The sequence below is a fragment of the Adiantum capillus-veneris genome, chromosome 30, assembly GCF_014529385.1.
Source record: "Adiantum capillus-veneris isolate H3 chromosome 30, ASM1452938v2, whole genome shotgun sequence".
NCBI classification, from domain to species: Eukaryota; Viridiplantae; Streptophyta; class Polypodiopsida; order Polypodiales; family Pteridaceae; genus Adiantum; species Adiantum capillus-veneris.
Genome location: NC_140960.1, coordinates 55,814,274 through 55,827,334, shown reverse-complemented (window position 1 = coordinate 55,827,334; position 13,061 = coordinate 55,814,274). Strand labels below are relative to the sequence as shown.

Genomic DNA, 13,061 nt, shown 5'->3' with positions numbered 1-13,061 from the left:
GTGTACAAGTAGTAGTTTTTGGAGGGTGAGCATGTTTGTGATTGTGAGAAAATGTGGAGGCCCTGTTAGGCTGTGTCATGAGAGTTTGTAACGCGAGTCCGGAGGACGAGCCATTGATTGACAGCTTATGAGAGAGAAGTCAAAATTAGAGACAGCCTCTCCCCGGCACGTCCCGCCACTCCGCACCAACCTAATCGCCCACGTTCTCTCTCTCTCTCTCTCTCTCTCTCTCTCACACACACACACACACACGCGCGCGCGCGCGCACACACATTCAGATTCGCCCACATCGCAGATACAATGTTTCCGCAGCTGTTCATCGCCGCTAGACGTAATGAGCTCCCGCTCATTATTCCTAGCTGGGTCATTTGATTAGCTGCTAAGTGCCCAAAAAAAAACACACACACACACACACCCACGCATGCACGCAGCATTCTGCATTGCCTGACTCTTTGCTTAAGCGTACATTGCTACGGTCTCTCTCTCTCTCTCTCTCTCTCTCTCTCTCTCTCTCTCAGACACGTTCAATCATATTATGATCTTCCTTTCATGTGGCTCTGTCAAAAGGCACCCACTGAATGGTAGACAGCACAAGCTTTGGCATTGAAGAGCCTCTTTTTTGCTCATAGTCTACAGCCTCATCTAATTTTCACTTGATTATAACCAGCTCATCAATCAGCATTTCTTCGAGCCAATCATTGTCGATCTCACTGCCGTGGCTGCCGAATGGAATCAAGGAATGCGGTGGAGCTCGCAAAGAAGGCCACATTTTCAGGCTCTTCTGTGCATTGGCAACTAGACAATGAAGTGATCAACTTGTCACCCAAGCCCAAAGTGAATTACCATGATTTCTTATCATCTAGTCACTCAAGTACTAACATGTCCTCCAACTTGAGCTCCTCGAGGACCTCGTCCGTCTCCATCGACGTCGAGCCGCCTGAGCTCACCGTCCCCCAACCCCCCCTTGACAGAAAGCCGTCCTTCACTACTCGTGTCAAACAATTCTCACATGAATTGAAGCACAAACTCTCCTTCAACAATCGAGCTAATGGACAAAGCCCCGCAGATTATTCTTTGATCCCCAACTCTGGGCCCTTAAGTAGTAATGATCCTACCAATGGCAACAACCCCCCACCAATGGCAAGTACCAACAAGAACAAGAGCAATGTCAAGTTCTCAAGAACGAAGAGTAGTGCTACCTATGCCCTCCACGGATTGCGCTTCATCAGCAAAGCCACAGGGACCTCCGACAAGGCATGGGAAGCCGTCTCGAAAAGATTTGATCAACTTGCTGATGCCAATGGAAAGCTCCCGCGAGCAAATTTTGGACAATGCATTGGTAAGATTAAGTGTCTAATTAGTACATTTTGTTTGTCTAATCTTTTGTCACAGTGGTGGAGCTAGTCCACCAAGAAGAGCTTAGTACTTAGGCAAAAGGGTAATTTAAGTCCTCAAAGGGACTGCCCTTTTGCCGAAATGCACTTACACTCGTTTTGGTTTAGAGCGTTTGAACTAAATCAAACACACCCCCAAAACATGTCCTTATAACTTTAAACATATAACATTTGCAATTGCATTAGGAATCCATTGGTAATGCACATATAGACATTGTAGTGTGCACATGCATAATGCAAATGGATGTGAGTGCATGCGGTGCACATTGGCCCGTCAACAATCGCTTGCCAACTGTTGGAAGTATCACACCGTAACAAAGTTAAGACTCGTTATGGTCTAATTCATTATACATCGACACACACTCTCTCTCTCGCTCTCTCACACACACGGGCACACACACACATGCAACTAGGTTTGGCATTTAAAGGCTTATTAATAGTGACTTCAGACGGTCTTCAGTTTGAGAACTCACAAAGAAAACTAGGTGATGCATTCTATAATTACTTGCTACTTGAGTTAAAAATTTTCCACTTCTAACAAGGAGGTTTCCCACTTTTAGCACGATCTCTAACTATGCTAATTGTTCCGAATTTGCTTGAATAATTTTTGAGTCACCTTTTTCACGATATTCTCGATCACATGCCTATTTTAGAGCATGAGAGTTTCACGACTCACCGCGAGAAAGCTCTTCAAGCACAACTCTCACCGTGGAAAACTCTCCAAGTACGAGGTGTTCCCTTGCACTTGTAACATTGTTTACATAAACATGTTTCCCAAAATTTTTCTAGAGAATTATCATCTTTCTTTGAGGCAAGCTCTAGAGTTTACCCAAATGTTGAAAATCTACCATGAAATTTTTTCTTTTGAAAAAAGTGAAAGGTAGGTGCGTGAAATTGTATTGAGAGTACAAAAATTAAATTGACTTTTGAGTTAGTTATTGGTATATAGGTATGAAAGACTCAAAAGAGTTTGCATTGGAGCTCTTTGATGCATTGGCAAGGAGAGAAGGCTTAAAGGACTTGAGTGGAGTCAACAAGGAGGACTTCCAAAGCTTTTGGATGAAAGTCTCCAACCCCAATTTTGACTCTAGGATGCGAATATTCTTTGACATGTAAATTTCTCTTATTCTTGGAGTTTGTTGATAGTAAGCTTTCAAATTTTCAATCTATCCTTTTGGTGCAAACTTGTCAAAACTATGCTCCTTTCTAGTGTGGTATGTGTGCATTTAGTGTGAGTATGGGACACATCTTTTTTTTTTTGGTTGCAAGATATTTGTCAAAAATATGCTCTTTTCTAGTGTGGTATGTGTGCATTTACTCTGAGTATGAGTTGCATGGGTGTGTCCAACTTTGCATCATGGCCATTGATCCCATGCCCATGACCCCATCTCAAATCAAGAGGGGGCTCTGTTGCGATGTTCCTTTCTATTGAAGTATGTGTGCATTCAGTGTGAGTATCATGGACACATGGGTTGTTCAAGCTCAACCTGTCATACCTATCAGTGCTCTAGCTTCATGTCTTCTCTGCCTCTTGACCCTAAGAGTAGCCTCTCAATTTCGTAAAATCCAACAAAAAAAAAGGTTCGATGAATACTTATATCGCATGTCCATACATTTTATGGAAATTGGTACTTACATATAGAACATAGAGATCTTTGCATGCATCCATATGCTAGCACGATTACAATCAAGATAGTCTCATGATGGTTTGAACTTACAATATCATGCATCTAAGGCCATAATACATCCACTTATAACCCACTCAAACTAGCTTGTGCCTTTTAAAAAAGGGCTAGCCATAAAAGGGTAGCAATAGAAGTGACAAAAAATAGGGTATCCATGGCACTAAATATAGCAAACTAGTAGGTAGGTGTGCCAAAAGTGTCTCATTAAGAGGAATGTAGAGAGATTCCCTTGATTTTTTAAGGGATTGAAGAGTTGAATCAAGCAAAATGGTTTCTAGCTGTCGTGCGAGGGAGGTATTAGATCTTGATGCGGGCACATGGGAAAAAAGAAAGGGGGGGGGGGAGGTGGGTGGGACTCCCTACCACGTCGACAAAGAGTCCAAGATCTAGATCAACCAGTTAATTTCCTTGCGTATGAACAAGGATAACCTTTGAAGGTGTCTAATTGAAGCGAGTAGAGCCAGTATAGGAGCACTAGTAGGAGTAATTAGGGCCAACTAGTATTAGTGGGACAATCACAATCATACATCACAAGGTCAGTCGTAGTTTAGTAAGCTATGTCTTCACCCATAGCATTTAAGATGAAAAAAATATCAAAAAACAAGGATTTATTTATAATGGTAATTGCACCAAAGAGTAGTGTGTTGTACATAGTTGTTGTCACCATTCTAAATTTACTGTTTCCTTAGACATATTTTATTCTATGAATTTCCAAAGAACACATTCTATTCTTTCTTAAATATATATTTGTATGTTAATGTTTAAATAATACAGCCCTATTTCTTTTCATGATGCATAATTTTTGAGGTATTAATTTTTTGTAGGTGTGACAAAAATGGTGATGGACGCATTTCAGAGGAAGAAGTGAAAGAGGTGAGGATTTAATTTTGAACTAGGAAGCATTATGTAAGTGCATTGCGTAGTACATGTACATGTTTGGAATTAACTAAAAGAGACCATCCCAAGGGCTTAAGAAATTACTTCATAATTAGGCGGTGTGAGTTAAATTAGGCGGTGTGAGTTTAGTTGCTTAAGTACAATCAAATACCTTCTGCTAATGTGCTAACATTAAATTTGTTGTGTTGGTGAGATAGGTGATTCGACTGAGTGCTTCTGCAAACAAGTTGAATAAGTTCAAAGACCAAGCTGATGAATATGCTGCTATGATCATGGAGGAGCTGGACCCGGATCATCTTGGCTACATTGAGGTATTTGGATTTATTCCCAAGTTCCAAATCGACTTCCACCAATATTACATTCGATGAATCTCAATGTAAAAATTTCCAAAAATGAGCCAATAGCATCATATTCAAATTTTTTTCTTATATTGGCAACCTTCATTTTTAGATAGCCATTTTCTCCACATTATGACAGTGTTAAAATAAAATAAAATACTAGCATCCTCCATTATTAGATAACCATTTCATCCACATTATTACATAGTGTTGTATTTCTATATTAGCATCCTTCATTGTTAGTAACCAATTTATCCACTTAATGACATGCTTCTCTTGATCCCTAGTTAAGGCAATTAGAGTAATAACATGCTTCTATTGATTCCTAGTTATGGCAATTAGACTGATGACATGCTTCTTGATCCTCAATTAGTAGCATCCTCCATTGTTAGTGACCAATTTATACTCGTCGTGACCCCTTATGCTTCTCTTGATCCCTAGTTAAGGCAATCAGAGTAATGACATGCTTCTCTTGATTCATAGTTATGGCAATTAGACTAATGACATGCTTCTCTTGATCCCTAGTTATGGCAATTAGAAACACTTTTCCAAGGGATGGTTGCCTCATATAGCAAGGAGGCATTTTTGACACACACAAAAACTCTGAGCAAATCAATGGTCCCACAAAGATGGAGGACACCATTGCAACGCTTCAATCAGATGGCCGCATCATTCTTAGATGAAAATTGGAGGCGAGTATGGGTGCTCATTTTGTGGGTAGCTGCTGTTCTAGGCCTTTTCACATGGAGATTCTTACATTATCGGCATGAACCCTCATTTGAAGTGATGGGATATTGTGTTTGTGTTGCCAAAGGAGCTGCAGAAACCCTCAAGCTCAACATGGCACTCATTCTTCTTCCCATGTGTCGAAACACCATCACATTTCTTCGATCTACCTTTCTTGGATCGATAGTACCCTTTGATGACAACATCAACTTCCATAAGGTATGATACACAAGGTATTATTTGTATTGGTTTTCAATGAAAGTTGATTTTCTACTACATTGAAAGTATCTTTTTTCAGCTTTGAATTAATTTAAAGGAAAAATAATTAAACAGCCAAGGTTTATACAAAAAGTTAAGGTATTTCTTGGGGTTTATTTTAGCGTAAGTAGGGAGCAACTAGCATTAGTGTGCATGCTTTGATTTACCAATGCACATATACTTGTGTGTGTATATATTTATATTTTTATATTTATATATATGTATAGGTAGAGAGAGATTAAATGATTTTCTTTAGCATGATAAATAAATGATAAAATATTAAAATGGCTAAATATAAATGCTCAATTTTCAGGTGATTGCAGCATGCATTGTGATAGGTGTCACAGTGCATGCAATGGTGCATCTCACATGTGATTTTCCAAGAATTGTGACATGCTCAACTGATATATTTATGGAAAGCCTCGGATCCGACTTTGATTTTCATAAGCCCTCATACAAGGAAATTGTTCAGAGTGTGGTGGGCATTACAGGCATTATTATGGTGGTCATCATGACTATCTCATTCACACTTGCAACCCACTCATTTCGAAGAAATGTTGTGAAGCTTCCTGGTGTCCTCAAAAAGATGGCCGGATTCAACTCCTTCTGGTATACCCACCACTTGTTCGTGGTGGTATATGCTCTCCTCGTTGTCCATTCCCTCTATTTATTCCTTCAGCATGATTGGAAAAAAAAGACAGTAAGCATATTCCCTCTTTACTCTAAACAACATTGTTTGGCTATGTGTTGATTACATTGTCCTGGTCATAATCTTTTACTTGTCTCATATTTTTGTGTATTTATATGTGGGACAACATTCCAATTGGAGAAATTTGGCCGTTTAGAGTGGTAAAATTTTGAAAATTTTTTGTTGATGGAGAATTTTTGGCCAATTGGAGTAGCATTGATTGTCTGAGTGCTAGGAAAAATGTCATTTTTTTTTAGTATTTTAGATTGTTAGGTGCTTGTTGATGTCCTCGTTGTAGTGAAGATTAGAACGAATTACAAAGATGATCGATGCCCATTATCATGCCTAAGCCTTAGAATATGGATAGCACTAAAGGGGCCATAGGGGGAGGTGCGTATCCCTTCCAAATATTAGCCATGAAACGTGGTCAAGCAAGGGCCACATACCATCGGACAAGTGCCACGCATAGACATCAACATGGCCACAATCGATGCACCACGTGCTAGGGACAACGGAAACAACTTGTAGCAATCAGCTAGGAATCTCCTCCTCGGGTGACCCACCCTAGGAGGAGGATGCACTCAAGTGTCCAAGGGCTAGAGCCCTAGCAACGTGAACACGAGGTGAGCACAAGGTGCCCCTCTTAAAGTGACCCAAGAGGGGAATTTGAACCCACGTTGCTAGAGCCCTAGCAACATGAACACGAGGTGAGCACAAGGTGCCCCTCTTAAGGTGACCCAAGAGGGGAATTTGAACCCACGACCTGTAGGTTGAGAGGCCAAAGGCTTACCATTAGACCAACTCTTTGGGACAACAATTCTAATTTACTCTTTCAAAAAGAATAACTTAGATCTTTGTGTCGCATAATTATGAAAGTCATTATTCAATTGTTTCTAAATTTTGTTCCTTATTGAAACCATGCAAGATCAATACAAAGAGATATGAGGCTACAAGCTATTATAATCGCAATCTGAAAGCGATAATAATCTTGCATGGTTCCAACCCCCTTTGGCGTTTAATGGAAGAGCTTCTCCATGGGGTGAACGTCTTCTGTCAAGGTGAGGGTGCTGATGGCACTAAGATACATGTCCCATCGTTGCTTTACAGAGTTTGAAGGCTTGTTGCTTGTACTGTATTTCATGGGCAAACGGATGACAACCCAAGGATCATGGGATTGGGCAGTTGAAGTCTTTAAAAATAGGAACAAGGTGCAACACTTTACAACTATTGGCAAAGGGTTTTATGTAGTTGCGTGCACCTCCGAGCAGGCAGTTCAAGATTTGGTCATTAAAGTAGGAGTTTGGGGTGCATCATGGTTCGCGTATGTCACGCCGTGGACCCGAGAATTCTATCGAGATGAAGAGATAGTGCGCTCTTGTCCTGTGTGGATCACCTTCAAAAGTCTCCCAATGTGGCTTCAAGACCACGTTCAGTCCATAGCCGCCAAGATGGGCCGGTTGCTCTTCATGCCGAAGTTTGCAGCGGATGAGATTAGGTTTGGGTATTAAGGTGTGCATCGTATGGAACATGGACAGAACCATTCCGAAGTCGGTAGATTTGTACATAGGGTGCTTTGGAGCATATCGTCAATAATAGGCCTATGGCTTGCTATAAATACTGTAGAGTTGGATACTTTGCTAGGAATTGCCCTATGGTTGCAAAGACCTCAAGCAACCCTTGGATGGGAATCTAAGCAGGCCAATGGAGCAAGAGTGTGACAAGAGTGTGGTTGGGATCGCATCCACTGAGAATACCTATCCTCTGACAACGAAAAAACAGGAGGAAGAGAGTAATATGTCCGAGTCTATAGATATATTGGACTGCAAAACCAAGGGCAAACTATCGCTGAGATTGACCCAACTAGGCAATAGATCGACCTCCTTAGCCCAAACTTGAAGAACCCTTGCAAAAGGTAGCAACGTACGAAGTCATTGCTAAAGCCACTATTGTGGAAAGTCTCAACCTCTGCCCCTTGGGGGAGCAATTGACGCTAGATGAGTTCTCGCATGAGGAGCAATCGAGCATCTAAACTCAGATGCACGAAGTCATCGTTGAAGCCACTCCAACAGTTTCTTTCAACCTCCTACAACACCTTATCATTACTCCTAAATTATCCACAACAAGCACTAGTCTAATAAAAAAGAAAAAAAGAAGAAGTAGATTCTCTACCTATAGTCGGCTATGTTGTTCTAAGGATGATGTAAGGGTTTTTTTTAAAAAAAAAAGTCATGCTCAATAGAGCTTGCATTAGTCACACAATGATACATTGAGCCTAGGCATATCCTTTGCACTGGGACCAGGGTTAGCCCAAAAAGGAATACAACGAGGGAGGACAGACACCCTCGACTACCCCCCCCCCCCCCCCCCCCCCCCCCCCCCCCCCCCCTCCTTCTTCCTCTTTACATTGGACTTTCCACCAACATGTATCTAGAATCACATTTGAATCAAGGGGATCTTCTTTCCACCAACATGTATCCAGAATCACATTTGAATCAAGGGGATCTTCTTTCTTTTGAAAAAGTAATGCATTCTTGGAATGCCACATAGCTCTTAAATACAGTAGCTGTTACTATGCATATGTCAGTTAGGAGGTCAAGATTGTCAATGCATCTTGAACCCATAGCAAGGTCACGTCTAAAGAATGGGGTACCAAAATGAGAGAAGACCCTCTTAAATACAGTAGCTGTTACTATGCATATGTCAGTTAGGAGGTCAAGATTGTCAATGCATCTTGAACCCATAGCAAGGTCACGTCTAAAGAATGGGGTACCAAAATGAGAGAAGACCCTCCTGTAGACTGAGCTTGTGAAAACTTTGATTTTTGGGCATCCCCAAAATAGGTGCACAAGGGACTCAATCGGGTGATTTTTGCAACGGGTTGAATTTTGCAAATGAAGGATGATGTAAGGGTTGAAGGCTCCATGTAAAAGCCATGGCAAATGTCTTCGTGGGTTTACTTGTAGCTTTCTTATTTTTCTTAATACAATCTTCCCACATAATGTGGGATTTGAGAAAAATTTGCTATGGATAGTTTGACCAAATTTTAGAGGAGGCATTTATTTAGTATAAAAGAGAAGCAATTCTGAATATAAGTGGGACATTTTTATAATGAAATGAGCAAAAAGTATAATAATTAAAATCTATCAATTTTGATAATGGTGTTATTAGAGAAAGTAAATGTGCAATATACAAATATAATTGTGTTTATTTTGGCATTATTTGACTATATTTCTTTTGAAAAAAAACATGGCTTTTGAGTTTTTAAACATGGCTAATATATCTTCATAACTCCACAGAAGACAAGCTTCCCACAAATCATGCATCATCCTCTACAATATTTGGAAATGGATGTTTTAAACATGCCTTGGTGTTTGTTTTGCAGACTTGGATGTATCTTGCTGTGCCCATTTTCTTATATACAAGTGAGCGAACCATAAGATTTTTGCGCTCAAGCCACTACTCAGTAAATATCATCAAGGTAATCTAATTTGCACAATCAATGATGCTTGGGTGTATAGTGTTTCATGAAATATTATTAAGGATTACTTCTTTGATGTATTTTCATACTTAATGTCCAAAAAATATAGCTTTTGTGCTCCTTTTTTGTAGGCGGCAATATACCCTGGAGATGTTCTCGCTATTCACATGACAAAACCGCCCTCATTCAAATATAAAAGTGGGATGTACATGTTTGTGAAGTGCCCAGATGTCTCCCCTTTTGAATGGTGAGAGATCTTTTGGACATTTGTGCTTATCTATGCAAAATACAAGAAACAAGAGAAAATTAAGAGTTGGCATATGCATTAGGCACCCCTTTTCCATCACCTCTGCTCCTGGAGATGACTTCTTGAGTGTCCATATAAGAACATTGGGGGACTGGACAAAGGAGATGAAGTCTGTTTTCTCTAAGGTAAGACCAGTCTTTGCATGATGGTCGCTTATGTATATTTCCACGTAAAATAGAGTATGCCTCACAAACAAAGTTGTTGATGCAGGTTTGCCAACCACCTCAACAAGGAAGAAGTGGTCTTTTGAGAGCTGAGCAAGTGCTTGGAGTGAATGACAACATTTCAAGGTTTGTACTATATATAGAGTACATGTGAGACTTACATGAATGCATGATATCCCATTTTTTATATCATGGGTAAAAAACTGGCATTTGATGCATGCATGTGACACCTCATTGTTACTACTAGTGAATTCCCTGGGTATATAATATAGGTCGATGAATTTGTTTGAACAGGTTTCCTAAGCTTTTGATAGATGGTCCATTTGGTGCCCCGGCACAAAATTACAAGAAGTATGATATTCTACTTCTTGTTGGTCTTGGGATAGGAGCAACACCTTTTATAAGCATACTAAGGGATATGCTCAACTGGATCAAGACAACTGAAGATATTTCATTGGAGGTAAGAGTCGAGTATGGATCTCATTTCAATACCTTGAAAACGTACAACTATAAACAAGAATACCCATTCTGAATTTGTAGTTTCACTGTGCTTGCTTAAATTTCTATCATTTTTTATTATGTAGATTTCAGAAGATGACCGTGACCATAGTCCAAATCATGAGAAAAAGGGCCCAAAGAATGCTTACTTTTATTGGGTTACAAGAGAACAAGGCTCCTTTGAGTGGTTCAAAGGGGTGATGAATGAAGTACATGAGTATGACACAAAGGTACACTTGCATGCACATTATATAATTGCATTACATGATTGTGTAGAGGTTATTACAATTGACCTTAAATTATACATTGTGGATTATTGAGGAATCTCATTGTACGTCATCGTACTTGTCTTTGTGCAGTCAGTCATTGAGATGCATAACTATCTAACAAGTGTGTATGAGGAGGGAGATGCAAGATCAGCCCTAATTACTATGGTCCAAGCCCTTCAAAAGGCAAAAAATGGACTGGATGTTGTTTCAGGAAGTAGGGTGAGTCAAGCTAAAATTGCTTCTTCTTCTTCTTCTTCTTCTTCGGAGAAGACACTTACTGACAGGCGTACTTTATCTGATCTCTAGATACGCACACATTTTGCAAGGCCAAATTGGAGGAAAGTTTTCTCAACCTTGACTTCAAGACATAAGGGAGCCAAGATAGGTAAGAGCTAGTTTAAGTAGTGCATTTATAATTTGCCAGCTTAGAAGATCCTTTCTAATTTTAGCATGATCCCACATCATGACCATATGTGAAATTGATCCTGATAACATTCATGGATTCTTATTACAGGTGTGTTCTATTGTGGACCTGTTATGCTTGCAAAGGAGCTGAAAGGCCTTGTGCATGAGTACAACAAGAAAGGCACCACCAAATTTGAGTTTCACAAAGAGAACTTTTGAGGCATAGGAATCCAAGACTCCTTGTGAAGAGCACACTATGTTGTTTAACATGTACTAATGTTATACCTTAGAAATGTAGAGAAAACCCACATTTACAAACAAAATAGTCTTGTAATTGTTGGGCATGAAGAGAGCAACCATATCAAGACATGTATAAAATACAAAATCCTCAAATAGAGATATACAAATCTACTCTTGCCGATCCTGATTGACCTGATGTTATGTTAGATACACAGATTTAACATATCCTTGCTTATCCATCTTAACAAAGCTTACGTTTCTTTGATACCATAAAGTGATGATGATATGAACAAGCGAAAATTACCAAAATACCCCTCTAACTTATGGAAATTCCCAAAGTACCCCTCAAATTTCAAAAAAATTTAAAATACCCTCAATATTTTGTCATGAATTCCCAAAATGCCCTTCAAATTTTCCAAAATTCCCAAAATACCCTTGGTCGTGAGATTAAATTTCTCTAAATTTTTTTTTTTTTTTAAAGCTTTTCATAAGAAGAGTGATTGTCTATTAATACAAGATACTAAAACTAGAATTTGAGTTGGTTATGTAGGCTTTGAAGATGAATCGCTTCATTATTTTTAGACATAATCACCATTTTTGCGAGGTAATTTGTGACAAATTACATGCTAAGCACTCAAAAATGGATCTCAATTGTCAAAAAGGAATAAAGATTAGAAAATCTTGAACAATCCAACCAAAATAGTTACAAGGGTATTTTGGGAATTTCCACAAAATAGAGGGGTATTTTGGTAATTTTCCCTATGAACAATTTGTGTCAATCACTAATTGACACAATTTTGTCTATTGCTTCAACAAGAGTTGTTAAGCATTTCTCGCTTATTTGTAACATAGCTTTACTTCTTTATGCCCATAAAGTGATGACAAACATTTTGGTCAGTCACTACTTGGCACAATTTTGTCTATTCCTTTAACGAGAGTTGTTAAGCATTCCTTATTGAGTTGTAACATACTGACGTTTTTTTTGCTAGTGCTTTTCAATGTAAGACGACCCACAAAAAGACAAGCAACTATACTAGCACAATTTTGTCCAAGCAATCCACTTACTGATGATTATTGTTTTTGATATCTACCTCTATAAATGTTGTGCGTCTTGCCCATTAAACCTTTTCCCATAGGTGCAAATGCGAGCTATCCTTCAAAAAACCAACCAAATTACCAATAAGAACAAAAATCCTTGATTAGTGGCAAATAAAATTTACAAAGTGATGGCGTCATCCACCCATACGCTCTCAAGGTAGAGCTTAGATGGCAATATGGACAACTAGAGCTAGTAGGCAAGAATACAAGGGTTTGGTTATTGTTAAATATAGGATGTCATGGATCATGGAGATGGCCTCCTTATATAGTGCTACAGTGGGTGGTAGATAAGTATGTGTGGCATGTGCGGTATTGTTTAGGCCAACACACTGTCTGTGGCTATCAACCATCGACCATCGAACATACTACTAATGGCATGTACATGTACATATGGCCTAGTATCATAGGGAATATTCTAAAAATATTCCTTCAAAGTTTTCCTTGAGAGTGCTACCCTCGAATCCTTGCGTGGGGGCCAATGTCCCCTAGCTAGGGCTGCTTACCGCGCCCTAGAGTCTGGACCCAAGGTTGGGCTCTCGAATCAGCTCCGCACCATCCACAATAAAAAAAATAAAGATCTCATCAACGTGAAAGACAGAATCCACCAAATATATGT

General features: G+C 39.5%; 1 protein-coding gene across 1 annotated transcript; it reads left to right on the top strand.

Annotated features, from left to right (window-relative positions):
* The first annotated feature begins 369 nt into the window (after positions 1 to 369).
* Positions 370 to 11,569, top strand: LOC147417995 (respiratory burst oxidase homolog protein B-like). Its single transcript, XM_086507606.1, has 15 exons — positions 370 to 1,339; positions 2,344 to 2,506; positions 3,904 to 3,952; positions 4,174 to 4,287; positions 4,840 to 5,259; positions 5,612 to 5,998; positions 9,369 to 9,464; positions 9,596 to 9,711; positions 9,794 to 9,896; positions 9,982 to 10,061; positions 10,230 to 10,395; positions 10,520 to 10,663; positions 10,793 to 10,921; positions 11,009 to 11,087; positions 11,217 to 11,569. Exons 1-15 carry the CDS (start codon positions 727 to 729, stop codon positions 11,324 to 11,326), a joined length of 2,769 nt encoding a protein of 922 aa, XP_086363732.1. The 5' UTR covers positions 370 to 726; the 3' UTR covers positions 11,327 to 11,569.
* The last annotated feature ends 1,492 nt before the right edge of the window (positions 11,570 to 13,061 follow it).

What these genes read in the sequence shown, in the direction of transcription:
- LOC147417995 (XM_086507606.1), top strand. Translation starts at nt 727, where the DNA reads ATGGAATCAAGGAATGCGGTGGAGCTCGCAAAGAAGGCCACATTTTCA. An exon ending in CAGAGGAAGAAGTGAAAGAG is followed by an intron (nt 3,953 to 4,173) that starts GTGAGGATTTAA and finishes TTGGTGAGATAG; the next exon opens with GTGATTCGACTGAGTGCTTC. An exon ending in ATGATTGGAAAAAAAAGACA is followed by an intron (nt 5,999 to 9,368) that starts GTAAGCATATTC and finishes TTTGTTTTGCAG; the next exon opens with ACTTGGATGTATCTTGCTGT.